This window comes from Gopherus evgoodei, chromosome 2, assembly GCF_007399415.2.
Source record: "Gopherus evgoodei ecotype Sinaloan lineage chromosome 2, rGopEvg1_v1.p, whole genome shotgun sequence".
Lineage (NCBI taxonomy): Eukaryota > Metazoa > Chordata > Testudines > Testudinidae > Gopherus > Gopherus evgoodei.
The window spans coordinates 238235750-238262129 of record NC_044323.1 but is presented as its reverse complement, the minus strand read 5'-3'; the positions used below and the strand labels follow the sequence as shown (position 1 = coordinate 238262129).

Below are 26380 nucleotides of genomic sequence, written 5' to 3'. Positions count from 1 at the left end.
CCAAGATCTTTTAGTATCCTCTTGTAAGACAGGATCTCCAGTCTCCTAATCATCCTAGTACCCCTTCTCTACATCTGTCTCAGTTTGAATTCCTTTCTTGAGCATTGTATGAAGTATTCCAAATCAGGTTTTACCAGTGCCTTGTTCAATGGCATTAATATGTCCCTACCTCTAACAGAAATACCTCACCTGATGCAATTTAGGATCACATTTGCCTTTTTCATGGCTGCATCACATTTGTAGCTCATAGTCATCCTGTGATCAGCTAATACACTCCCAAAGTGTATGGCCTTGCACTTTATAGTATAATGATGAGCAGAAGGCACAGCATACAAATGCATAGCTGACCTTCTTTCTCTTTAGTGCCCTGAAAGGTCGCAAATAATTTAATCAAGTTAAAGATCTTATATGAATTTTTAACTTCTGTGTTAACAGGGTTTGGTTGTGGGGTTACAAATAGGAAGTTGGAGCTCTTAATCTGAGCTTCAGAACAAAACACCTGTTAGGTTAATTTCTTGATCTTACGGACTTAACAGTGTTTCATTAAGACAATATGCTGTTTCATTACGACATATGAAATACTGAAAGATATCAAAGTCTGAAAATGGATTAGAAATAAATATATAGTGCAAGGAAAGAAGCTGAAAGTGGAAGCTGTAGTATAGCCTTTGTACAACAGAATTATTTTAAAAAGAGACACGTGCTATGAAGTTACCTGTATGTTTTCAATAGGAAACATACTTAGAATTTTGTTATGAAATACAGATCTTGAATACAAAAAGTGAAAATTTGGACAGATTGCTCAGATGGAGTACAAAAGAATAGCAAAAAGTATGGAGGGACAAAATCAGAAAGGCTAAAGCACAAAATGAGTTACACCTAGCAAGGGACATAAAAGGCAGTAAGAAGTAGTTATATAAACACATTAGGAACAAGAGAAAGACAAAGGAAAGTGTAGATCTTCTACTTAGTGGGGAAGCAGAGTAAATGGTGGATGACATCAAGAAGGCTTAGATGTTTAATGCCAAATTACTAAACAATCAATTTGTAAGCACCTAGAGAATAATAAAGTTATAATAGCTAACATGTATTTGTCAAGAACAAATCATGCCAAACCAACTAATTTCCTTCTTTGCCAGGTTTACTGAGATAGGGGCTATTATAGGGAAGCTGTAGAAGTGATATATTTTGATTGTAGTAAGACTTTTGATACAGTGTCATATGACATTGTCATAAGCAAATTAGGGATATGCAGTCTAGATGAAATTACTGTAAAATAGGTACAGAAGTGGTTGAAAGACCATATTCAAAGAGTGGTTATCAATGGTTTGCTGTTGAATTGGGAGGAGATTCTAGTAGGGTGCCATAGGGGTCTGTCCTGGGTCTGGTACTATTCAACATTTTCACTAATGACTTGGATAAAGAAGTGGAGAGTATGCTTATAAAATTTGCAGAATACACCAAACTGGGAGGGGTTGCAAGCACTTTGAAAGACAGGATTAGAATTCCAAATGACCTTGACAAATTAGAGAATTGGTCTAAAATCAACAAAATGACATTCAATAAGGACAAGTACAGAGTGTGACAGCGAGAAAGGAAAAACCTAGTGAATAACTGGCTAAGTGGTAGTAATACCGAAAGGATCTGGGGGAGGGGGCATAGTAGATCACACAATTGAATATGAGTCAGCAATGTGATGCGGTTGTGAAAAAGGCTAATTCATTCTAGGATGTATTAACAGGAGTGTCGTATGTAAGACATGGGAAGTAATTGTCTCATTCTACTTGACACTGGTGAGGCATTCTGGGCACACACTTTAAGAAAGATGTGAACAAATTGGAGAGAGTCCAGAGGAGAGCAACAAAACTGATGAAAGATTTAGAAAATCTAACCTATGTGGAAGAGTTACACAAACTGGGCTTACTTAGTCTTGAGACGAATAGACTGAGGGAAATAATTGGCTTAAACTGCAGCAAGAAACATTTAGGTTGAATATTAGGAGGAACTTCCTATTATAAAGGTAGTAAGGTCTGGAATGGGCTTTCAAGGTTGTGGAATCCCCATCACTGGAAGATTTTAAGAACAAATTAAGCAAACACCTGTCAGGGATGGTCTAAGTCAGTGGCTCTCAACCTTTCCAGACTGCTTCTACCCCTTTCAGGAATCTGGTTTGTTTTGTGTACCGCAAGTTTCACCTCATTTAAAAACAACTTGCTTACAAAAGCAGACATAAAAATATAGAAGTGTCACAGAATATTATTACTGAAACATTGCTTATTCTCATTTTTATTATATAGTTATGAAATAAATGATAAATATTGTACTTACATTTCAATGTATAGTATATAGAGCAGTATAAACAAGTTGTTGTCTGTATGGAAAAGTTTTAGTTTGTACTGATTTCAATAGTGCTTTTTATGTAGCCTGTTGTGAAACTAGGCAAGTATCTAGAGGCAAATATCTAGATGAGTTGATGTACCTCCTGGAAGACCTCTATGTACTCCCAGGGGTATATGTACCCCTGGTTGAGAACTACTGATTTAGGTTTACTGGTCCTGCTTCGTGCAGGGAGCTGGACTAAATGACCTCTTGAGTCTTCCAGCTCTACATCTCTATGAGTTTGATATCTAAACATTAATAAAACATTGTGCTGTCTTATCGTAAACCTTTGAAAATATGGAAGGACATGGTTTCCAGTGGCAATCATTTGAGAATAATTTGTTTCCCTTGAAAATGTCTGCCTGCAAGCAAAAATAAATGATTGCTCTGGAGTTGTACAAAGAGGGGCAATTTAATCAAGCATTTAATTTAATATTGAGCATTCTTATACTGGTACCTGTCCCTATTAAAACATTACTTTGTAGGTCAGAATATTAATGATATTTGGACTTATTTAAACCTTGTTAAAATTCTGAAATTCTGTTAGCAAAAAGTAATACTTAGTTTAGATGTGCGTGTTTACATTTGATGTGCTTTCTTTTCTCCTTGGGGCAGCAATGGAAGCAGTGGCTTCAGCCCAAGACAACTCATCAGTTCTCCCCACCCACAGATTTATCCTTCCAAGTAAGTTAACTTCTTTAAATAATAATACATTGAAATAAATAAGCAGGTTTTACCCTCATTTAGAATCATAATTGGGTTCTTCTGTTAAATCAAAGTTTAACCCAAAGCTTGTTCTTGAGAAAGTGTATGATTTTATTTTATTTTAGCTGTTTGTATTTTAGGACTGGTCTACACTGGGGGGATGGGGGAGGAGGGATCGATCTAAGTATTGTAGCTGAGTCGACGTACTTAGATCTACTTACCTCGGTGTCTTCACTACGGTGAGTTGACTGCCGCCACTCCCCTGTTAACTCTGCCTGTGCCTCTTGCTGAGCGGAGTACAGGAGTTGAGGGAGAGCACTCAGGGATCGATTTATCGCATCTAGACTAGACACGATAAATCAATCCCTGCTGATTGATCGCTGCCCGCCAATCCAGCTGGTAGTGAAACATACCCTTAAAGATTTTTAAGAAATTCTATTCTCTCATGCAGTCTATGACCATGTGCTAATCAAGCTAATATAATAAGGCTGTCAATAACACAAGTACTCATATGCCTTTGTCTAATACAAATTTCTATTTCTGTCATTATAATCAATAGCAGACCTACCCACACATCTTCCTACCCCTTCCTCACAAACTATGGGCCGCATATGGGCAGACGCAGTTTACAACAGGAATGCAGCAAGCTACAGCTTACGCTACATACCACAGCCAGGCCAGCCTATGGAATCCCTTCATATGGTGAGTAAGAGTCAGTATCCATGTTTTTTTAATTTTAGGATAACATTTTTACCCGGAAGGCTGTATGACCCTTAGAAGTGTTTTCTCTGTTTAATACACTGTTCATGAATGTTTGTAGTCAAAAACCTACATTCATGTTCCCTTTCAGTGAAGTGGGGAAAACTTAGAATATGTATTTACTGGAGGTATAATAAGAAATATGTGTCAAATGTGTCTTAGACAATCCATAACAACTCTCATGGAATAGTTGCTTTTACCTTTTGTTTTAATGCTACCTTTACTAGAAACCATGGAAACAGATAGGTTAAAGAGATGCATTCATCAAATGTTTTATGTTAGAAATGGTCAAAGGGGAAATGTAAAATTTAAGGAGCTAGCACTGCCTCTCTAACTCCTGTTGACTTCAGTAGAATTATGCAGTCTAAGTGCATTAAAGGGTAAATTGATAAATACGGGGTTGATCTTCAGCTGTTGCAGACCATTCAAGCTCTTCTGATTTATATCTGCTAAGGCCACGTCCAGACTACCCGCCGTTATCGGCGGGTTAAATCGACTTTGCTCGGGGATCGATATATCGCGTCTAATCTAGACGCGATATATCGATCCACGAGCGCGCTTATATCGATTCCGGAACTCCATCAACCCCAACGGAGTTCCGGAATCGACACGGAGAGACTGCGAACATTGATCCGCGCCGGTTGTGGACGGGTGAGTAATCCGATCTTAGATATTCGACTTCAGCTACGTTATTCAAGTAGCTGAAGTTGCGTATCTAAGATCGATTTCCCCCCCTAGTGTGGGACCAGCCCTAAGAATCTGACTCAAGAAGTCTAATTGAGGAGTTTTGGACATCTCCTGTGGTGGAAATTGAAGTAAATGCCATTAAGGCTCTAAAATGCTGACATGTTTCCAATTTGCATTTTTCATATTGTCCCTATCTGTATGCATATGTTGATATATGTTATAAAATAAATAACATAAACATAGTTCATATATTTCAACTCTTTTCTGCATATTTTAAACATCTGAACATTTCATTTGAATATTTAAAATCTATTTTTCAGTGATGATAACATATTTTTCTTACATATATTGTAAATGTGTGTTTCTCTTGTTTGAGACTTCTATCGGTCCTTGGCTATCTGTGGTGGTTGAGCAGCCCAGATGGTGGCTTATCTGTTCCCTGGTCTTTCTGTGTGAAATCCTAGACCCTTTAAAATCAGTGGTAAATTACATTGACTTCAATGGGGCTGGATTTCACCTCTCAGTTTAGCTGCCTCCATGTCACCAGTGCTCTGTATGTGAGTTGCTCTATTGGACTCTGCTTGCTGGTTTGGCTAGCATGCTTATCTAGTCTCTTGTGTTGTCATCCTCCCACTCGCCCCGCTTCGCACCCCATGCATCCACTGTGCAAGTAATTTAGTTATTTTTGGTCTTGCACATTTTGCATTACAGAACTTCTTTTTACAACTGAAAAACTGGCTAAGTGATATGTCTTACTTCATTTTTTGTTTTCCTACATGTTCACTCAGGGTTTGGCAAGGTTCTTAGCTATATCTCTGGTTTAACAGTAGTATTAAAAAGCAAACATACTGTGGGAGTTGACATTGTGAACAGATACATTTAAGTACATCTTTAGGCCTCAGTCCTGCAGTCTGTGCTCATGTGAGCAGTCACACTGAAGACAATGGGACTGCTCATCTGCACAAAGCAAGCAAGATCTGGCACCATAGTAGAGTCAAAATTCTCCTCCCAGGTTTGCAGGTGAATCCCATTTTCTGAATGTTGTACTTTGTCTTTCTCTCTTTCCATGCTATGGGTTCAACACTTGTAGAATGAACAAAATAGCTTAGTTAGAGTATGTCTGCCATCTGAAAGGAGAAAATTTACTTTTTAGAGAGAGAGAAAGTGACCTTTTTTTTCCCCCTTAAAGTCTGGGGGTGGTCTGCACTTAAAACTGCAGTGGCACAGCAGTACTTTATGAAGATGCTACTGTGCTGACAGGAGAGCATCTCTCATTGGCTTTGTTAATCACGTCCATGAGAGGCAGTAACTATGTCGATGGGAGAAGCCTTTGGGGATTTTTCACACCCCTGAGAAATGTATTTACACTTCTGTAAATTTATAATGTAGACCTGGCATGGGACTCACTGAAAAGGCACTTTTCAAAATTTGAAAGACTGTGTTCTCTAAAATCTAGTTGGGATTTATTAATTTTTTGTTACTTTAAATTGCGCTTGAAAATTAATATCTCAGCCCTTTCTCAGCTTCCTTGATTGAGACAGTTATTGGGTAGGTGCTGCTCTGAAGGCATAGGGAGCACCACTCAGAGCAGTACTTAAGTGTCTGCCAGGAAGAGGCCCAGTCTCTCTCTTTTTCAACCTCCTACATCTCCACCATGCTGAAATCATGGAAGCAGGAAGTAGGGTGGAAGGAAATACCACTGACAAATAGCTCCTAGGGAGCTTCTGGCTCTGGTACATCTGCAAAGCTATGAGGAGGCTGGAGAAGTGTAGCTTTTCATTTCCTGAGGCACTCCACTGCTGTCTGCCTGTGTGTTTTCTTAGTGGCATATTGTAAAGGCTTCATTTATCAGCTTCTTCTCCCCCTAGATCCTGATATGATCCCTGCCCCCTTCATGATCCCTCCCTCTTTCTTGTGCTGTCTGGATTAGGGAAGAGAAAAGGAGAGGGGTAAGGGAGCACAAAGAAACTGGTAAGTGAAGCCACTGGAGAAAAGAAGACAAGGAGTTGTGGGGTGTCAGGAGATGGAAAAACTCCTCTTCCTCCCTGCTCCTGAGAAGTTTGCAAGAGGGCCAGAACTGGAAGCTGTCAGTGGCACATTATCTTCCAGTTGACATCCACCTCCCCGCTTCCTACCCACTACGTCCCTTGTCTTGCCCCATGTTGGAAGGAGGCATGAAGTAGGAGAAATGCGCTCTGCACACACTCAGAGGGATGGGAGTTGAAGCAGGGGTCACATTTCTAAACTGGATTTCAGTTTAAACTAATTTTTAAAAAGTCACATGAACATTTCAGGGGTCTTTTGAATTATAAAAGATGAGGATACGTTCCTGGGAATTGTTGATACCAACACTATAAAGTGGAATTTTCACAGTGAAACCATATGTCAGATTCATCATTATGATTAATTGCAGGGTGAACTAGAAGCGGAAAGGGCAACAGCAAGGGGAAAGTCCCTTATTTAAACACGATTACCTTGGCAGTTATTCAGCAGGAATTAGAAAAAAGTGAAGGCGCCGTAATTTCAAAATGGGTGTCTCAGGAGTACATGAAAAATATGCAGTCATGCATGTCGGACTGTTTGGGGCATAGAATTGCATATTGTACAATGTAATGACTTTTTGCACCTCCTTCCTTCATACATCTTAGGACATAAGTTTTTAACAAAGGTACATGGATTATAGTTTGTCATTTACAAAGACTACTACTCATCCACACTTATGATTCACCCAAATAATGGTGACCTCTGAGCATAGAGGTAATCACAGACTGCTGCAATAAGATCTGAGACTAGTCTTACATTACTCATATTACTACTATATTGCTAAGACTATTGTTTGTGTAAAATATGCATTATGAAATATCACTAATAACTAAAATTAAACTCCAGTGTCCAAATAATGTACTTGTTGTGATGTCTGTTCCTGATATGTGTTGCTTATTCATTTAGGTCCTGATCCAAAGCCCATTGAAGTCAGTGCAAGTCTTTCCATTTCAGTAGGCATTGGACCAGGCTGAATTTTGTTAGAGCATAATTTTTAATGGATTTCCCTGTCATTAGAGCAGATTAATGAAGCTTTGCTGTATCCTCCCTGTTTGAGAGCTCCTTTCCAAGGCATATTTAGCATCCTGTATATCTATTTTGGTCTAGTGGTTAGAAACAGTATATATTTTACAATGCATACCAACTTTGAAAAGGCATATTATGTGCTAATGGGCCTAATTTAATCACTTTTTAAAGAGGATTTTCTTTTTATAATATGGTAAAAGCCTCTTTGGAGCTGTGTAACCTAGATGTAGGACTGTTGACCCTTTATCCATAAACGTTGCACAATGCAAATCTCAATTGTTATGTAATGAAAAAGAGTGGGTTATGTTACACTTCATTGAAACTATATGAAATTGGTATTCTGCCATCGATGTAATTCATGAACTTATGGAAATGTTAGCTTCTGACTGAGTTGGCAGGAAATGAATACAAAGTTATGCAACTTTCTGGAAAGGGCAACTTGCCATATATTCATTTCTCTTGCAAGTCTTGATTTTTAAAAACCACAGCTGAAACTGTCCCTGGTGAACTTAAATTTACATGCAGCTTCTCCCTTGCCTCTACTGCACATACCACTAGCGTCATTACAAAAATGCATGCAGTGATTACTAACTAGGTGTATGTTTAAAGTACTGCTAGTTATGTGATTTTATTGTCTGTCGGTGTTTGAATATGAACAAATAGATTTGCTATCACTAACTGATTTAGGTGCATTGTGGGCAGGCATCAAGACAGAAGGTGGATTGTCACAATCACAGTCACCTGGACAGACAGGATTTCTAAGCTATGGGACAAGCTTTAGCACACCTCAGCCAGGACAGGCACCATATAGCTACCAAATGCAAGGTCTGTATACATATATATTACCATTTATAGTATATTTCATAGTTCTATTCATTTTTCCTTTTAGAATAAAACAAATATCAATTTCTAAAGTGCCCAGCATTGGCCTAACTCTGCTCCCATTGCTGTCAGTGATAAAAGTCCCACTGACTTTAATGGGAGTAGAGTTAGGCCAACCCTCAGTGCTTTTGAAAATTCTTCGCTTAATGATTAAACTAGCATTTTAATGTAAATATTCTATTCTTATTACAACAAATAATTTTGTCTTCATAAATAGTGCACTAATGTGCTTCAGAGCATAGTACTGGAAAAAAAAGTCATGATTATGAATATAGGAAGTGACAAGATTTAACTTAACACCTGAGTCTGTTTTCTCTATCTATAAACCAGGTAAATAATTTTTGTCCCTTTCAGAGCCTTTGTCAGAGTTAATTAACATTTTTATAGTTTTTTGAAGGTGTAAAGTTTTGTAAGTGCTAGCTAATATTGACAGTTATTTTTTTTCTAAATGCACTTATTTGTTTCTTTTAAATATGACATTAAAATACATGTTTTCTTTGTTATATATGTAGCATTCATATTCCTACCTCTGTTATTCACTGACTGAGTGTGACTAATTCTGGAATCTGACCATCCATCTAGGCCAGAATTTTTGTAAGTGGCCTCTCATTTTGAGTGCCCAACTTGGGTCATCTTTGAACTGATTTTCAGAGATGCAGAGTACACACTTCTCTAGCTGCAATTTGTAGGAGTTGTTGGGGATAAGCACCTCTGAAAAGAAAGGGCCAGGGTGTCTCAGGCACCCAAAATTGAAGGCTGCTTCTGAAAACGTTGGCACCAGTTTTTGAGATACCTGTTACAGTTTCTAGGTGTAATTAACTCTCTATCAGATGTTCTGAAGCAGATACGCATTACTGGATTAACTGGACAAGGCTTCATTTATGTTTGACGGGCTTTTAGGGAGTATTGATCAAACCCTTAGCTCAGATACAGCAGAGCAGCTGCAGTATTAAAAGATAATCTGACACACAGCTTCTTAAATACAGATTGGGTACGCTGACTCGAACAGGCAGGAGACAAAGGGACCATACCAAATAAGTATATTTACTTTTATCTATTTGGTAATTAAAAGTTTTCTATTCTGAATGGGAATAATTATAACCAGGTTATTGGTTTCACTGTCTGCTGATAATTACATCCTCAGAGCTGAAGGAAGATAACTTGCTGAGTAAGAGCTCAAAATACTTACCAGTGGTTTTACAAGCAACTCCCAGGAGGCAAATTCTGTCAAGAAATCTTATAATCCATTCTCACTAGGAAATACTTGTGCTAAAGAGCATGTTGTTGTTGTTAACAGTTTGTATTTCAGTAGTGCCTTGGTGCCACAGTCATGCATCAGGACCTTGTTATGCTAGGCAGTGTGTCAATACCTAACAGAAAGACAAACTTAGGGTCAAATTTTTATAGGTATTTAGACATCTAACACCCATTGCAGCTCGACATATAGATACATTAAAAAATCTGGTTTTTAGAGTCTAAAATGAGCTAAAACAGACTGGAGGAAAACAATGAGATGATGCTAGTTAGCATGATAAACCATGGTTGCAGCACACCAGCTATCTAACCATTATTGAGTTTTTTTGTAGGCATCGTGGCAGAGGATAACTTTAATGAGGATTGAGGGAGGGCAATGAGGGCAATGAGCTGTTTATGGGAAGCTCCATGGGAGAAGTGAGAAGTGCTTGTTTGGAAAATTTATAAATGGGTGATGGAAACTGGCATCATTGGCAGAGTGCAGGCAAGAGCAACATTGCAGTAGTATATGGAAGATGATAGCTAGAGTGGGCATAGGCTCTGAGAGACCTTGAAAGTCATGCAGTGAATGGGAGCCAGTGGAGGGATGAAAGAAAGTGATGACATGTTTTGAAGTGAGAGTTGTATGGATGAAGAAGAACAGCGCCCAGATCCTAAAGATATTATCTGAGAAAACAGCGCAAGATTTAAAAATTCCTTGAATGTAAAAGATCTAGAAAGCTAGATCAAAGACACAGGCCCAGATTATGAGGGTGAGTGACAGGGAGGATGGTGGTAGTGTCCAGGGTGACTCAGAGAAGAGAGAGTTTGAAGGAAAGATTAGAAGTTCTGTTTTGGCCATAGTTAATTAAGATTATGGTAGATAGCCACAAAGAGATGTCAGAGAGACATGCCACATTTTATTTTGACCAAAAGGAGAAAAGTCAAGAGTGCAGAGAGCGAACTATAAGTCAATCTGTTAAGTCATGTTTGAATGAAATAACCAGAAAGCAGGTAGAGAGGGAGAAGCGGATGATGCCAAGACTGGAGCCTGTGGGATACCTGCAAGAAAGGTGGCATGGAGATGAGGGTGATCCATCCAATGAAATGCTGAAGTAGTTTTAAGGAGGGTAGAGGAAAACCACAACCTTTCAAGTCATTTGTTCTTACAGTTAAGACCTGTCTAATGACGCTTAGTTCATGACAGGCTGGGGTGTAAACCTACCTTACTAGCCTGAATGCCAGAGTGTTTTGTGTGGACCCTGCTACCATGCACCAATGATTCCTTAGTATGCTTTGGTTTACCCACTTTGAAAGCGGAGTAGATAAAAGTGCACTAGGAACTGTAGTGCATGCCAACAGGACCTGTGCAGACAGTTCGTGTAGCAGGCTTGTGTTTGGGTAGAGTTACACCCCAGCTTGCCTGCAAACGAAATGTTCATCTTGACAAACCTGTCGTAAGAATAATATTTTACAGGATTTTTTAACCCATGTTTTTCCTTGTCATTATCTTTTTAGTGTGTCTTTTAATTGGGTAATTCTATATTTTAAAAAATTTGGTAATAGCCTAATTTTGGGGGATATAACTGCATGGTGGGAGAGCGTGGTAGTTAAGTGGTAGAGTGCAATGAAGGAGTAGAGAGGTTATTTTTACTTTCTGTATTTTGTACTGATGTACCTAGCTAGTCGAATAATGTGTACTGTTCTGATGTCCCACAATTCAAGAAGGATTTGATAGTATGGAGGGTTCAGAGAAGAGCCGCAAGACTGTTTGAAAGATTAGAAAAGATGCCTAAAAGTATAAACTCAAAGAGCTCCATCTATGTATTTTTAGCAAAGAAGAGATTAAGGAATGACTTGATTAGAATTTCTGATACCACACAGGGAACAGATATTTCATAATGGGTTTGAGTCAAGCAGGCAAAGGCGTTACAGGATCCTATAGCTGGAAGTTGAAGCTAGACAAACTCAGACTGGAAATAAGGTGTACATTTTTAACAGTAAGGATAATTAACCAGTGGAACAATTTACCAAGGATAATGGTGAATTCACCATCACTAGCCATTTTAAAATCAAGATTGGATGGTTTTAAAAAAATATTTCTAGCAGGAATTATCCTGCTACTCAGGAGGCCAGACTGGATGATCGCAATGATCCCTTCTGGTCTTGGAGTCTTTGAATCTATGAATTTTTCATTCTGACTTGATAGGTGCTAGGAATAAACAGGAATGTTTGTTTCCCCTTCACAATTTTGGTTCTGGAAATTCAACAGCTTCAAGATTTAAATTACTCTTCAAGGTTGGAATTAAGCTTCCCCACACAAAACCGTAGTCGTCATTATTTGTTGAGAGACCTCCAGAGAGGGAATGGATTTATCCCCCCCCCCCCCCCCCGTATGAATGCATGGGCAGGCTGCAGGTTCTCAGTGCAGCCTTTCCACAGAGGCTGAAATAGCAGCTGCTACTGCTCCTCATCACCTTAGTGTGGTTTCTGAACCACTGAATCAAAATTATAGACCCTTTGGCCTGCTCCATAAACAACTCACCTCTGGTGGCATCCCTTTCTGTTACAGGTAGGGCTGCAAGATAACCTTGAACTGCCACCACACTTCCTCCCCCCTGCCCCCCTTTGCATCGGGATTACCACCCACACCTGCAGTACATAAATTGTGTGGCGGCCACTATGCTAGCCTTTCCCATTAGGAGCAAATATCACCTATAGTGCATGTGTGGTCAATTACACAATGCCTGGCCTGTCCATACTAAAATTCTGGCATGGTGAGTAGCTGAACAATAGCTAAGGGAATAGCTGCCAACTTTGAAAATCATGAGGCATACGGCTGTGTGAGTATCCACACAGACATTATGTTGGTATGGGCTTCAGTTTGTTTTGAATTTTTCATCTTTACATTCAGAGAACGGGAATTATTTCCCTCTACTTTTGGTAAGCGTTCTGAAGTATTATCCTTGAGTTCTTACTCATGTAAGCAGTCTCATTGGAGTCAAAGGACCAGTCACTTGACTAAAGACTGTAGCCCTGAGCCCATGGTTTCTGAATTGATGGTACATGTGGGAAATGCTCAGTCAGATTAAATGGAGTAGGGAGAAGGCTGGGGGTGGTGGGGTTAGAAAAATGTAAGGGAATCAAAAGCAGAGAGAAGGACCACACTTGCAGCTATGCCATGCTGTTAAAAAATCAAAGAAATATAAGCCTTTGTCTGTATTTAATTGTGTATATTACTTTGTATCAATGTATCTTTCAGCTGTAGCGGTGTTAAATTTATGAGTTTTGGCTATTCTTTTAGCTACACAGGTTGTTATGATTCAGACTATACTAACCAATGGGTTTGGGAATTCATCCATAAAAAAGTAAATGTTAAGGTGTTCAGTTGTTGTTATGGAATTTAAAAATATTGTGCTGGATGGCCAAGCAGTTACTAGGAAAAATAGGGAGAGTTTGCCAAGGATTTTTAAACAGCATAAGGAAGAGAAAGAAACCTTGAGTTTAAATAGCACATCTGTCCTTCATAGTGCAGCTTTCCAGGGAAAAGCCTAACTTCTGCCACATATATTGTTCCCTGATGATAGACATAGCTCATGGCAAGGAGGTTGATCAAGGAAAGCAAATGAACTTCTGTAGGAAATACACAGGGGAGGACAGCATCCTGGCTGTTGTAGAAGTACTGGAGAAGAGTTCTACACATGGGAGCTGCATACTAATCCCAGCAGGTTCCAGTATTCTTCATATGCTGACTGAGATTCCTTACTTTAATATGGGTCCTTGTTCTTTACAAACTAAACCTTTGACCCGCAATTTACAGCTTTTATCACATTAGAAATCCTGTGGTTGGCCAGTTTGTTGCAGGAAGCCTATATATTTCATAAATATTCACAGTTCTTTGTTCATCTAATACAGGAACAGTATGCTCTGTGCCACGAAACAACTGATTTAAAATTGTGGCAAAATTGAAGCATTTTAAAAACAACTTTAGGCTAGTAGCCCTGGGTGGCCCACACAGCAGTTTCTGAGAAACCTGTTTTATGTTTGTTACGGTCTATGAGGCCCCCACCCCTCCTCCATAGGAGCCAATGCTGACCATAAGATGAAAGAGAGTTGTTGTTTTTTGTTTTTCTTTTGGTGATATGTTGACCAGGGTGCAATTACTTTTTTTCTTTTGCGCTTGTAAATTATCTGCCAACACACATTGTGAAAAGATAATGCAGTAACTAAAGAAGAACTTCAAAAATATTTTCTGGAATAATTCGAATGACAAACCTATAATGCTTGTACATGTATTTCTGCATCAGTGAATTTAAAAAAAAAATAATTTCCCCTAACCATGGCATTCATGAAATTGAAAAAAAGCTTGAAGACTTTTGCATTTTAAAAGATTTTGTATCTTCATTCTGACTCTCTGGCTTATGATAATGTAAAAAAATAGTGTTGATCCTCAACTTTGAATTTAAATTTAAATTCTTGTATTTTTTCATTAGTAGTATTTCTCTGTACCTAGTGCTTTACTTGGATGCAAACTCTTCTGCTGAAGCTCTCTGGGTTAGCTCATAGGTTTATGAGCCTCTATCAACCACTGTGCAGTCCCACCAGTAATAGCGGAAAGTAATGAAGATGTATAGGAAAAAATCTAAATGTTTCTTATGGTTCCTGTCTCTTGCATTACATTCAGATTGTATTTTTACGTAGAACATGGTTGGACATTGCCCATACCCACTGCGTACAGGATCTTCAGTGACCATGGAGTATGCAAGTTTTTATTAACTTTGACAATTTAATCATTTTAATATTTTTGCCCTATAATTTTGGGGATGTACATTTTTCCTGACATGGCTTATTTAAAAAAGAGAAGAGCAAGCACCCAGACCTGCACTCCTTGCAGTTAATGTACGTTTTAGATGTGAAGCCTGGAATTAGTTCAGAGTATGTTTTTATTTTTTTAATCTCATCATTATCTTTTTTAACCCAAACCTGCAACAGCATCTAACCCAGGGGTTCTCAAACTGGGAGTCGCGTCCTCAGGAGGTAGCAATGTTATTACAGAGGGGGTCGTGAACTGTCAGTCTCCACCCTAAACCCCGCCTTGCATCCAGCATTTATAATAGTGTTAAATATATTAAAAAGTGTTTTTAATTTATAAGGGGAGTTGCTCAGAGGTTTGCTATGTGAAAGGGGTCATGGTACAAAAGTTTGAGAACTAGGTTTCTCTGTTGTTAAATCACAGGATTATGTCATCCAACAAAGTGGATATTCACCCACGAAAGCTCATGCTCCAATACGTCTGTTAGTCTGTAAGGTGCAACAGGACTCTTTGCTGCTTTTACAGATCCAGACTAACATGGCTTCCTCTCTGATACAGGTTTATGTCAGTGTCTCAATCAATTGCACCACAAACGGTCTCACTAATTTGGAGGTTGCTATGATCTTGACCCATTTCCGCCAATACTGTAATGTGCGGCAGTGCAATGAATTTATACACCTCGCTTTTTATCTCTTTTCATTTTTCAGCTTATTTCCTTATCACTTATTTGCTTACCTTAGGCTCTTCTCTCTGGATTGCAGTATATCTTTGTTTACATTGTGTTTCAAAACTGATTTGAAGGAGGGGAGGCTATAAACTACTAATGCAGGTTAATGTGTGGTTTTTCTGCATTCTCATTTATCCCATCTCAGCACTTCAGCAGCTCTGCCATATAACAGACTTTCTGCAGCCCCTATAATTTCTCCCTATGTATCCATATGTCTCACCTCACAGCAATGTTGCTGCTGGGTGCATAACCAATGAAGGCAATCCATTTGGAATGGGGTTGCTGCCCTTTTAGAGCCACGGCTCCCCAAATTAGACATTAAACATCTGTCTGTGTTTGGTGGCTAGTGAGGGAGTAGTTCGGTCTCTGTGTTCATTCAGTCTTTGGCATCTAAGTTGATAATCCATGTAGTATATTTATTTTTCCTGGTGTTATGGACAATAGCTCCTTTTTTAAAAGTTTACTGCCCAAGGCTATCTATGATCGGTTAGTGAACCATAATGGCTTTCACAACTGGACAAGCTTGTAAACTGCTTAGAGCAGGGACTGAGGCTTCCTCTGTGTTTGTAAAGCACTGAGAACAATGTCAGTTCTCAATCAGTGACAACATTTGGCCTGATTCTGTGATGTGCTAAGGATCCACAACTCCTATGGACCTCAGTGGGATTGTATGTACACAACACCTTTCAGAATCAGGCTTATGGGTACTGCAATATTATTTAATAAAGAACTTTAAAAGCTCATTACTTTAAGTAAGAACATAACTGGGTCAGACCAATTGTCCATGTACGTCAGTATTTTATCTCCCACAGTGACCAGTGCCAGGGTATCAAGTTCTGGCGGTCAGAGGTTCAGGGTCACCCAGGGCATGGGGCGGCATCCCTGACCACCTTGACTAATAGTAATGGATGGACCTATCCTCTATGAACTTATCTAGTTCTTTTTTTAACCCAATTATACTTTTTGGCCATCAGAACATCCCATGGTAATGAATTCCATAGGTTAATTGTGCATTGTGTGAAAAAGTATTTCATCTTATCTGTATTATAAACCATCTGCCTATTAATTTAGTCAGGTGCTGCCTGGTTTTGGTATTGTGGGGAGGGTAAATAACCCTTCTGTATTCACTCTTTCCACAGTACTCATGATTCATGACCTCTACCATATCCTCCCTTCATTGCCTGTTTGTTAGTCTTTTTAGTCTCTCCTTGTATAGAAGCCATTCTGTATTCTTGATCATCTTTGTTGCTCTTCTCTGAACTTTTCCCAGTTCCATTATATCCTTTTTTTTGAGATGGGACAACCAGAACTGAATACAGTATTCAAGGTGTGAGCATACCATGGATTTATATAGTGGCATTATGATATTTTCTGTCTTATTTTTTTATCCCTTTTCTAATAGTTCCTAACATACTGTTAGCCTTTTTGACTCCTGCTACAGATTGTGCTGAAGTTTTCAGACAACTATCCACAGTGATTCCAAGGTCTCTTTCTTGAGTGATAGCAAATAATTTAAAATTCATCATTGTATAGATGTAGTTGGGATTATTTTTTCCAATGTGCATTACTTTGCACTTGTCAGTGTTGAATGCATTAGATCTGACAAGCATTATATGAAACCAAACCAAAGCTATTTCTAAATTTGATCCCATTCCATTCTGTGAATTACAGGTGTTCCATCAGATTCATTTTTCCGCTTACACAATAACTACGTAATGAAATATAGGGTCAGAAATAATGAATTATAACTTTACCTGTTTCTGCATGTTTAGTATTGATGACAACCAAAGTGGTCAACATATGGGAAGTATTACAAGTTTACTGTGACGGAGTTATTTTCAGATAGTGTTTTAGTAATTAACATCATCTTTCATTTCATTTCAGGGAGCAGCTTTACAACATCATCAGGATTATATGCAGGAAATAATTCACTCACAAACTCTACTGGATTTAATAGTTCACAGCAGGTAAATTTGTAAATAAAATTAAATGAAAGTTTGACAAAACTGTATTTCAAACTAGCAAGTCACGCAGTGCTTTCCCCTTCAAAAATATTAAGCTCAGTAGATTTTACTAAGAAAGATAGTGTCATTTCAAGGGAGTTTTTTCCTACTTTTTATCTCATAAAATAACTTGCATGTTTATTTTTTACATCTGTTTACATAACTACAATAATATATCTCATAATATTCTGTTTGTGAAAGAAAATTTACTAAAAGTATGTCAAATTTAGGTTTACCTTTACAGTCTCATGTTTGTCAGCTCTGCTGTGTACAGTCCAGTGAAGACAGTGGAACTCAGACATGTGTTTTTACTTATATTTTGGAATGTATACTAAAAAGTAGCAAAACCTTGAAAGAAAACTCTGATGTTGCTTTTTGTCTGGTAGGAATATCCATCTTATCCTAGTTTTGGCCAGGGTCAATATGCACAGTATTATAATAGTTCACCGTACCCGTCACATTATATGACAAGCAGCAACACCAGCCCAACACCACCTTCCACAAATGCAACATACCAACTTCAAGAACCACCATCTGGTGTCACCAGTCAAGCAGTTACAGATCCTGCAGCAGGTAATTACATGGATTTTATTATCCCTATGGGCCACATTTCTGTTAGTTGAAAGGTTTGGGGTTTGTTTTGGTTTCGGTTTGTTTTTTGGGGTTTTTTTGTTTTTGTTTTTGTTTTTTTCAGATCTTTAATGTATAGTATCTCGAGCACTGGCTAAGAAAATTTAAGATGAATATTTAAATAAGGTTTTCAAGAGAATTAAACAGTAATTTTTATTTATTTGCAATATTACTAATACTTTTTTAAATTATGGGTTACGGGAAAGCCTTTATACTGGGCCAAGTTCTGAATCCCTTATACTCAGAGTTTACTTAGGCAAATCCTATTAATTTTGTCTGAATAAATAAATAAATAAATAATGAGTAAAACCAAAAAGACCTTCAAGATTTAACCCACTGTACACTTAGAAAGATTGTCTTTATATTGCACATATTATAACCAAACCCATAATAATTTTTTTTTGCAAGCTTGAGTCAAACTGGGCCAGTTGTTTTTAAAAATAGAGTGAAAAAATATGCTTTTTTCATTATTATGAAAAAGGTCTCCTCCCTGCCCCCCCCAATATCTCAAACATATCAATAGTAGGTGGCAGAAGGTTGAAATTTCTCAGGGTAAAGTTCCTAGGTTGCAGATGTGCTTCTCAGTGTTGTGATAAAAATCCTGTTGTAATTTCGCAAAGTTATAAGAGTTCTTAAAAAACATACTTTGCACTGCACAATGGAATTTGGGTAATATGATCTGTTAGTGTGAAGCGGCCAGCATTCTGTCGGTTTTGTACCTGAATACATAGCTTAAAAAAAATTAGGGAGTGCTGTGTCTTTCTGTACAATTAGTGAAGGTGAGCTGGGAAGGAAGCAGGATACAGGAGGAGACAGGACTCTTTCTGTGAATGTTTAGAGAAGGCAGCAGGATTCACCCAGTTTTTTTTTCACTTCTTCTTTGGTTTGGTTTGTTGTTTAATACTCTCTGTGACTCACTGACATATAATGACTTCAAATGTTATTTAAAAAATCCCCCTTACTACAAACAAACAGTTAACTTTTGTCAAAATATATTTACCGTAGAATTCTGATTCAGTAAATAGTTTTCTTTTAAATTGCGTTGGGAAAGTATAGACTAATTGTTGCTTTTCTTTTTAAAAGTGATGTTCCCAGTTAAAACAAGGGACCTAGCCTGCCTTACTTAAAATTAGTGGCACAATCAAAGCTTGGTTTAATATTAATAATATCATTTTCAAACAGTACCTCCACAAGTCTTGGCAAGGTCAGCTGCTTTTTCAAAGACCCTTGTCTGGCTAAAGTCTCGCTGAGAAATGAGGAATTGCCTTATGGTACCTCAGACAGCGGTTCTCAACAGGGGGGGTCTATGAACCCTTTCAGGGGGTCCACGGGGCCCCGTGGCTAAAACCTAGAGGCCCAGCACCTCTCCCGAGGTTGAGGCCCTGATTCCCACCGCCACCCACGGGATTGAAGCCGGGAGCAGCAGGGCTGAATTCTGGAGCCCTGAGCCTTGGTGCTCCACATAGACCAGAAGCCCGGAGCCCATGGACAGAGTTGGGGTATGTGGAGGGGTTGCCCCAACTCAAACTACAGTGCAAGAGCAGGGCAGTCCTGGGGCACTCTACCCCCAGCCTCCACCTCCTTCTTTCCCCACCCCCTAGCCAGGTTGGAGTCCGGAAGCCAGAGCCGGGCATTTCAGGACAGATGCTGCTCTGGCTGGTGCCATGGAGCAGGCAGACACGGTGTTTCTTCATCTCCTGCTGCTGCCGGGGGTTGAATCTGTTCCTCAGCCCCCTTTGCTCACGCAACTGGTGAGAGATGCTTGGGCAGGGGGACCCTGCTCTGTGGCTGGCAGAGCCCTCGGGGAGCATCTACCACAGGGGGAGCCCTCCTGGCACACAGCCCCTAGCTATCTCCCTGTCCCCACACAGCCCCTAGCTATCTCTCGCCCTGCACCTTGAGCTACCCCCCTTCCCTCACTCAACCCCTAATTACCCCCTCCCTACTCCCGAGCTGTTTCAAACTTTTTCAAGCCCACCTTTGAGTTATAATTTTGATTGTGCTGCGCCCCCAACCCCAATCAAAGATGTGGGGTGCACTGCTGAGATAAGTCAGGGGGTGGAGGTGGCACTCCCTCTCCAGACCCTGCTGAGCGGAGCCTGCTCAACGCTTGCTGGTCCCTGCCCACCCAAAATAGAAGTCAAACTGCACCTATGCCCAAGGCGCCCCCCAGGCCCTAGAGTTTTTGTAGCATGTTCTGGGGGGCCCTCAAAGAAAAAGGTTGAGAACCCCTGCCATAAGGTGTGGTCTATAAACTTGTGTGGAAAAGTAATTTTTGGTGTAGCTTTCTTCACAGGGATCGCCTGTGTCCTCTATCCGGCCCCCTTTCTGCTTCTTTCACTCTCCAACAATGGAATCCATACATATGGTTGCATTTGTTACCAGCCCTGCTATTGCTCCACAGTATATCCGTTGTTCCATTTGCTCTTCTTCCCTCTTGGGTGTGATAAGTTGACAGGGATAGCTTTGCAATTGAAATATTTGTGTTACGGATTTAATTACTATAGGCAAGCTTGTAACTCATCCTAATCCCCACAGCGAGTGGGCTGTGTCACAGGTAGCTGCGAAGGAAGGAGAGAAGCCTCTGCAGGGTAGGGCAAACCAGATGTCCCAATATTATCAGGACCATCACAATATTAGGGATTTTATCTTGTATACATAACTGTACCCGCTGAAAAAAGTGTCCTGATTTTTCACACTTGCTTTCTGGTCACCCCACTGTAGGGCCTCTAACCCCTTCTTGTGCAGGGGCAGGGCATGAATGGAATCTTGTCTCTGAGCTTGCCAGGACAACTGAGCTGGTATGGCAATAGAACAAGATATAGGGCTAGCACAGGTTTTTTTTTTCTTCCTGCTCCACCTTGAAGCAAGGAGGGAATCAGGAACCAAGCAGTGACTCTTGAATCACAGTCTAGTTCCTGGTCTGAGGCAGCGCAACTCTGTACTGTCCCTTAGTCGGGGCTTATGGCATGCCTCAGTTAAACCCCCATAGGTTTTAAAGAGACAGTTATGTGGGTATGTAGTGCCCCAATGTGCCTAGGCCATTCACAGAACGTAGAAAAGACATGGTTCCACTTCTGAAATGCTTGCAGTCCAAGCCTGCAGTTATACAGCATGTGCCTGTGCTAATTTCACTCAGATGAGTAGTTCTTTAAAGTCAGTGGGACTGTTCACACGGATAAACACTTGCAAAAGGATTGCAGTTAAGATTATGGGGTGGCTTATTCATGTACATACACATCTTTTTGGTTCCACTGCATTTTAAAAATGAAATTTTGGGAGGTGGAACAGAGTTGGAATACACAGCTGCAGCCCTGGAACTACACCACTGTAGCACTTGAGTGTAGATACTCCTTGCACTAACAGAATAACTCTTCTGTCGACCTAGCACTGTCTACAGTAAGGTTTAGGTCATCTTAACTACATTGCTTAAGGGATTTTTGAGGTAGCTGGGTTGAGCTAATTTTTTACGTACACCATGCCTCATTCTAGAGCCACTGAAGTGTGAACAGCATGTCCCTGTCCTGTATGCAATCCCTGGAGTATTTAGGCAAGTCATTACTAGAGCAACTGTGTAACAGGAGTATTAATTCTAAAACATTTAACATCTCTTGAGGAAAAGCATAATTTTAAAGCAGCTACAGTTTAGAAAATGACTAATATCGGTTGAGGTTTTGATATTTAAGTTTACTTTGGAAACATTTTCCTCTCCCATATCCATCTATCATCATAGTTTGTGACATAGATATCCTTGGTTTGTGCAGTTCTCAATTAACTTTTCTATATTTTATACTGTGTTAATAATTTAGTTTAGAAATAGTGAGTAACTCAGAGTTACCCTCCTATCTTACATGAAACCACAATCATAATTTATTAAGTTACATTTCCAGGAAGAAAGCGTTGCATTATTTGTTAGATTGACCCCTATTTCCTGGTTTCCATAATATAGTATGTTTAAAAGATATTGCAAGTTGTTTTGCACACACTGCAGCATCAAACAATATAATAATAACTCTATTAGCCTGCTAAAATTATTCTGAACCACAGGTTACTATTTATCTCCATAGACTAAACATTTTTTCTTTAATACCATGCCATGCTCAATGCTGCAAAATAAAAAGCCACTATGATTCCTTCTCCTTATCAGATTTCATAACAGTAAAATCAGAAGTAGTTGAGTGAACCAGAGTTGAGAATTCATATAGGCAAAGCCTTGCCATAATAACTGAACAGAAACATATGCTGTAGTGTGAAGTTATATGCTATATTTATAGGACATTAGTAATGTTTTAAGCTTATTAATTGATTTTTTCCATAAGCATAAAAGATTAAATATATAGTATATAGATGTAGGAGGGAAGTACAGTGTATATACATAGAACATAAAATATTTATAATATGACTATCTAAGGGAGGAAATGGTATTACATACAATAATGAGGGGCATGGAGAAGGTACATTGGGTGCTCCTATTTACCTTTTTTGATGAACGAGAAGGCATTCAATTAAACTGAAGGCAACAAATTTAAAACCTAATTAAAGGAAATATTTCTTAAAACATATAATTAACTCAAGGAACTCACTGCCACAAGATAGCTTGAGGACAAATATAAAATATATATAGATAGAACATCCATAGTTATTTTCAGTAGGATTTAAAAAAAATTATTTAGAAGAGAGAAAACATTGACTGATTGGAAGTAGAAAGAAACTTCTTCAGTAGGTAGTACCTTTCCATTACAAGGTTTCTTGCACCTTCTTTTGAAGCTGCTGAAAGAGAGAAGATTCTGAGATAAATGGACCACTGTGCTGATTGTCTGGGCAATTACTGTACTTTTGTTAACACAATAAGTGTAAAATTATGACAACATTATATGTGCTAAGTCAAAGACTACCTGGAAACTTAAAATAAGCTGGAGTTAACACTAACCAGATGGTACTAGTGTAATTTAGTCAAACATCCATACTATAAGCAAATAGACAAAGATTTAATTAGATGACCCCCAAATTATTGGTTACCCTAAAGAATTTACATTTACAGTTTTTAAAAAAAAAATCTAAATTCTTAGTCTGAACACCTGCATAACAAGGTCATGATGTTTCCCTGTGTTGACTTGGCCCCCATCGTGCTCCATTCCTCTAAGGTACCCACACAGATCACCATCCATCCAGGATTTGGGCCATAGTTTTCAGTATTTTCTTCCCAGTAAGCTTGACTGAACTTGTCTGTTGTGAAAGTAGAAACACATCTTTATTACGCTGACACGTATACCACTCGTGAACACTCCTTTAGATATGTTTACTCTTATCATTTACTAATCTTCATTTACATTTCTCCCATTTTAACCATCACATATATTGTTATCTTATTTAGGACAATCGGTATGTACCCAGACAACAATAATTTACCGTGTTGGGCAGGTAGGCTCTATGGTCAGAATTTTCAAAAATTAGGTACCTGAAGTTAGATGGCTAAATACATTTTCGAGGTTCGACTCCAGTTGAAGTCTATAGGCAATGTAAGTGTTCATCACCTGTGAAACTCATGCCCCACCTCTAGAAAGATTTGATTCTATTTGGTTATTGAACAATGTCTGTTGTTTGGGTCAGAACACTTTTAACACGATTCCTGTATTTTTTCCTTTTTAAAAAAAAGGTTCTTCAGTTAAAATTTAAAGCTATTAAAAAATAACTGTGAATGTCAGTTAAAAGTAGAGAAGTATTATTTGACAGCATGTATTTAATTAATATATTATAATGTATTACTTGTGATGTCATCTCCCAGGAAGAAGACTGTTTTCAGTCAAAATATTCATTTGCACATTGTGTTGGAATGTACTATATAATGGAGTTTATATTGGAATGCACAATGCCAGCTATTGTTTTAGGAATGACATTTTTAAAGTTTAAATAACTGTATCCACAATGACTTATGTGTTTTGTTCAAAGATTACATATCTGCTTTATGCAGTTGAATTATTTGTATAGTTCAACATGAAAAATAATCCAATTTCAGACTTGAGTCCCTTTTGGAGATTCTCTCATATGGTTTAACATTGTACATTTTATTCTGGTCTGTTTTTTCTTCTAGAATATTTCAAGTTAATATTAGTTGTTTAAGTTAAGTGCAAATTTGAGGACCAAACACATGGCTTAGAGAATATTAGCCTTGTTCATTCAGTACGCACAGTCCTTACTTGTTTGAGTAATTCTAACTCATATGAGTAGTTGCATTGACTTCACAGGTTTTGGACCTTTAACTTAATCTAACCCTTTCGTTAGGAGAAAGGGTTACTCATGTGAGAAAGGATTGCCATACAGCCATTCAACTGCAGCACTTTGTTATATACAGATAGACTGCTGCATATATTAAATTAATATTGATATGAGCATTAGGACTTACTGAACTTGAGAAAGTGATCAACCTTGGTGTCCTTTGAAATAAGAAATCAGTATCTATGTTGTTGCATGATGGAAATTCTCACTGCCTTCATGAGAAATGTCTGGAAATCTTTTCGTTATGGCCATGGAAGAGAAATATGAAAGGTTGCTCTTTAGAAACTAAAATTCTAAAGAAAAGAATTAAAAAGAGATCCAAAAAACCCACCCAGCATCCAAACCCTACCACTTATCTCATGAAAGTAAATTTTCACATCTCCCTGCAATCAGTCGTAAAGAATAATTTACACAGGATATAGGGATGCTGGAAGAATTTTTATTGTGGGAGTACTGAGAGCCATTGAACCAAACTGTAAATCCTGTATATAATACACCCACTTCAAGCCACAGGGTGCGGCCGCATCCCCAGTACTCCTAGTTCCAGCAACTATGACATGATATCCGTTTGGTTAACATTGTTCAAGACCTCAGTATTGTTGAACCTAAAGATGTTAGAATAGTGTAACCCTTCTGCCAGGTGGTGCCAACAGCAACAAGGCCGGGTTCAGTATCTAAGGGTTTCTTTCAAACAATACAACACAAAACCGGTCTCAAGCCCCCATCCAATGACCTGGGACAATTACACACCATCCCGGGTACCTCTGTGGGGCAATACTTCCCCTCTCGCAAGCACAGAGTCCGAGTGTAGCAAAAGTTTTTAATAAAAGGAGGGAAGTAACTCAGCATTAATTTGGGAAAACACCGCAACTAGGGTTCATAATATAAACCATGAGCAGAAGATCCACCCCTAAGTAAGTTGGACAGTGTCCTTTTCCCCTCAGGTTCTTAAGTCCAGCAACCCAAAAGTTCCTTTAATGTCCCTTCTCTGCACCTACTCACAGTTACTGTCTTTGTCCAGTGCAGCCCCAGAGTTCAGAAGTTCATTCACAGAGTTCACCTCCCACACTGGGTGGAAGGGAAGGGGTAAGGAGGCTTACACGTTCTATTGTTCAGAGCACTTACTTGTTGCCCCAGTGGCCAATTGCCGTGCCTTTCCACCAGGCGCCTGACCTGGCCACTGGCCAAGATGTCTTCAAATCCCCCTACCTAACACAGCTCTCAGTGATTTCAGCTGTTAGTAGTGGGAGCCTCACTGCTGGTGCACACTGGGCAGTCTCTTGCATTAGGAGACACTGTCCCAAAGTAGGTCCTGAGTATGTGTCTAAGCTCTGCAGCATGTAACAAGACTCAATTGAGTCTAAATTAGCTCTTTTATTATACTGTAGTGAAAGGAATGGTGAAATGGTGTCTAGGACCCTTAAAGAGGGCCCACACTACAAGGTACAAATACCTCTCTCTCCACTCATTGGGTTTTGGACCCATGTCCCCTGCCTAGTGAGTGTTATTGAGTTGAGGGTGATCCCTCCATCGTGGTATGCCAGGTACAGTTCTGCTGCCCTTGGTTCACACAACAAGGAAAACAACCTTTTATTACTTCTGCCCAATAAGGAGACTGAGGATCCAACACCAGCCACAGTGATCATTTGGGCAAGCAATCCGATCATGCTGAGCACCTAGGCAGAGTGGGTGTGTCCATGTAAACGAGATCAGCTCCTGAAGTTCCTTTCCATGGCTCACCACTAGATGTCAGGGGGAGAGCTCATTCAGAACTTGGCTTACATCAGAAACATATTGTCTTGCCACAGGAATGTTTTTCAGCAAAACGTATATGAGGCTTTTTCTTACATGTGTAACACTAATAATTTTTGTATATACATTTTGCTGAAACATAATATATCATGCATTTATTAGGAAAGAGTCTGTGTTGTATTTTGAAATTACTCATCCAGTAATCTCAGTGTTGAGGAAGTCTTTGAAGAATACCTTCAAAAATATAAGGAGTAATAAAATAGGGCCAATTAAAAAAAAATAATCCTCATCTGGAGCAATCCAGCACTCTTTGCCTCTTTCATTTTATATATAGAAATGATTCCTTTGAACAAAAAAGTAACATCTGAAAAAACAGTCTTATTCACTTTCCAGTTCTTAAAAGTTTTGAAGGTTAATATTAGAATTCTAATCTGTATCATTTGCATTGTGACTTTGCACTCACTA

General features: G+C 39.0%; 1 protein-coding gene across 1 annotated transcript in view; it reads left to right on the top strand.

Annotated features, from left to right (window-relative positions):
* EYA1 (EYA transcriptional coactivator and phosphatase 1) overlaps positions 1-26380 on the top strand; it is a 136516-nt gene that overhangs the window by 31178 nt on the left and 78958 nt on the right. The window contains 6 exon segments of the mRNA XM_030553263.1: positions 2995-3063; positions 3644-3765; positions 3767-3786; positions 8302-8424; positions 17139-17221; positions 17644-17830. Coding sequence (XP_030409123.1) covers positions 2995-3063; positions 3644-3765; positions 3767-3786; positions 8302-8424; positions 17139-17221; positions 17644-17830 — 604 coding nt within the window.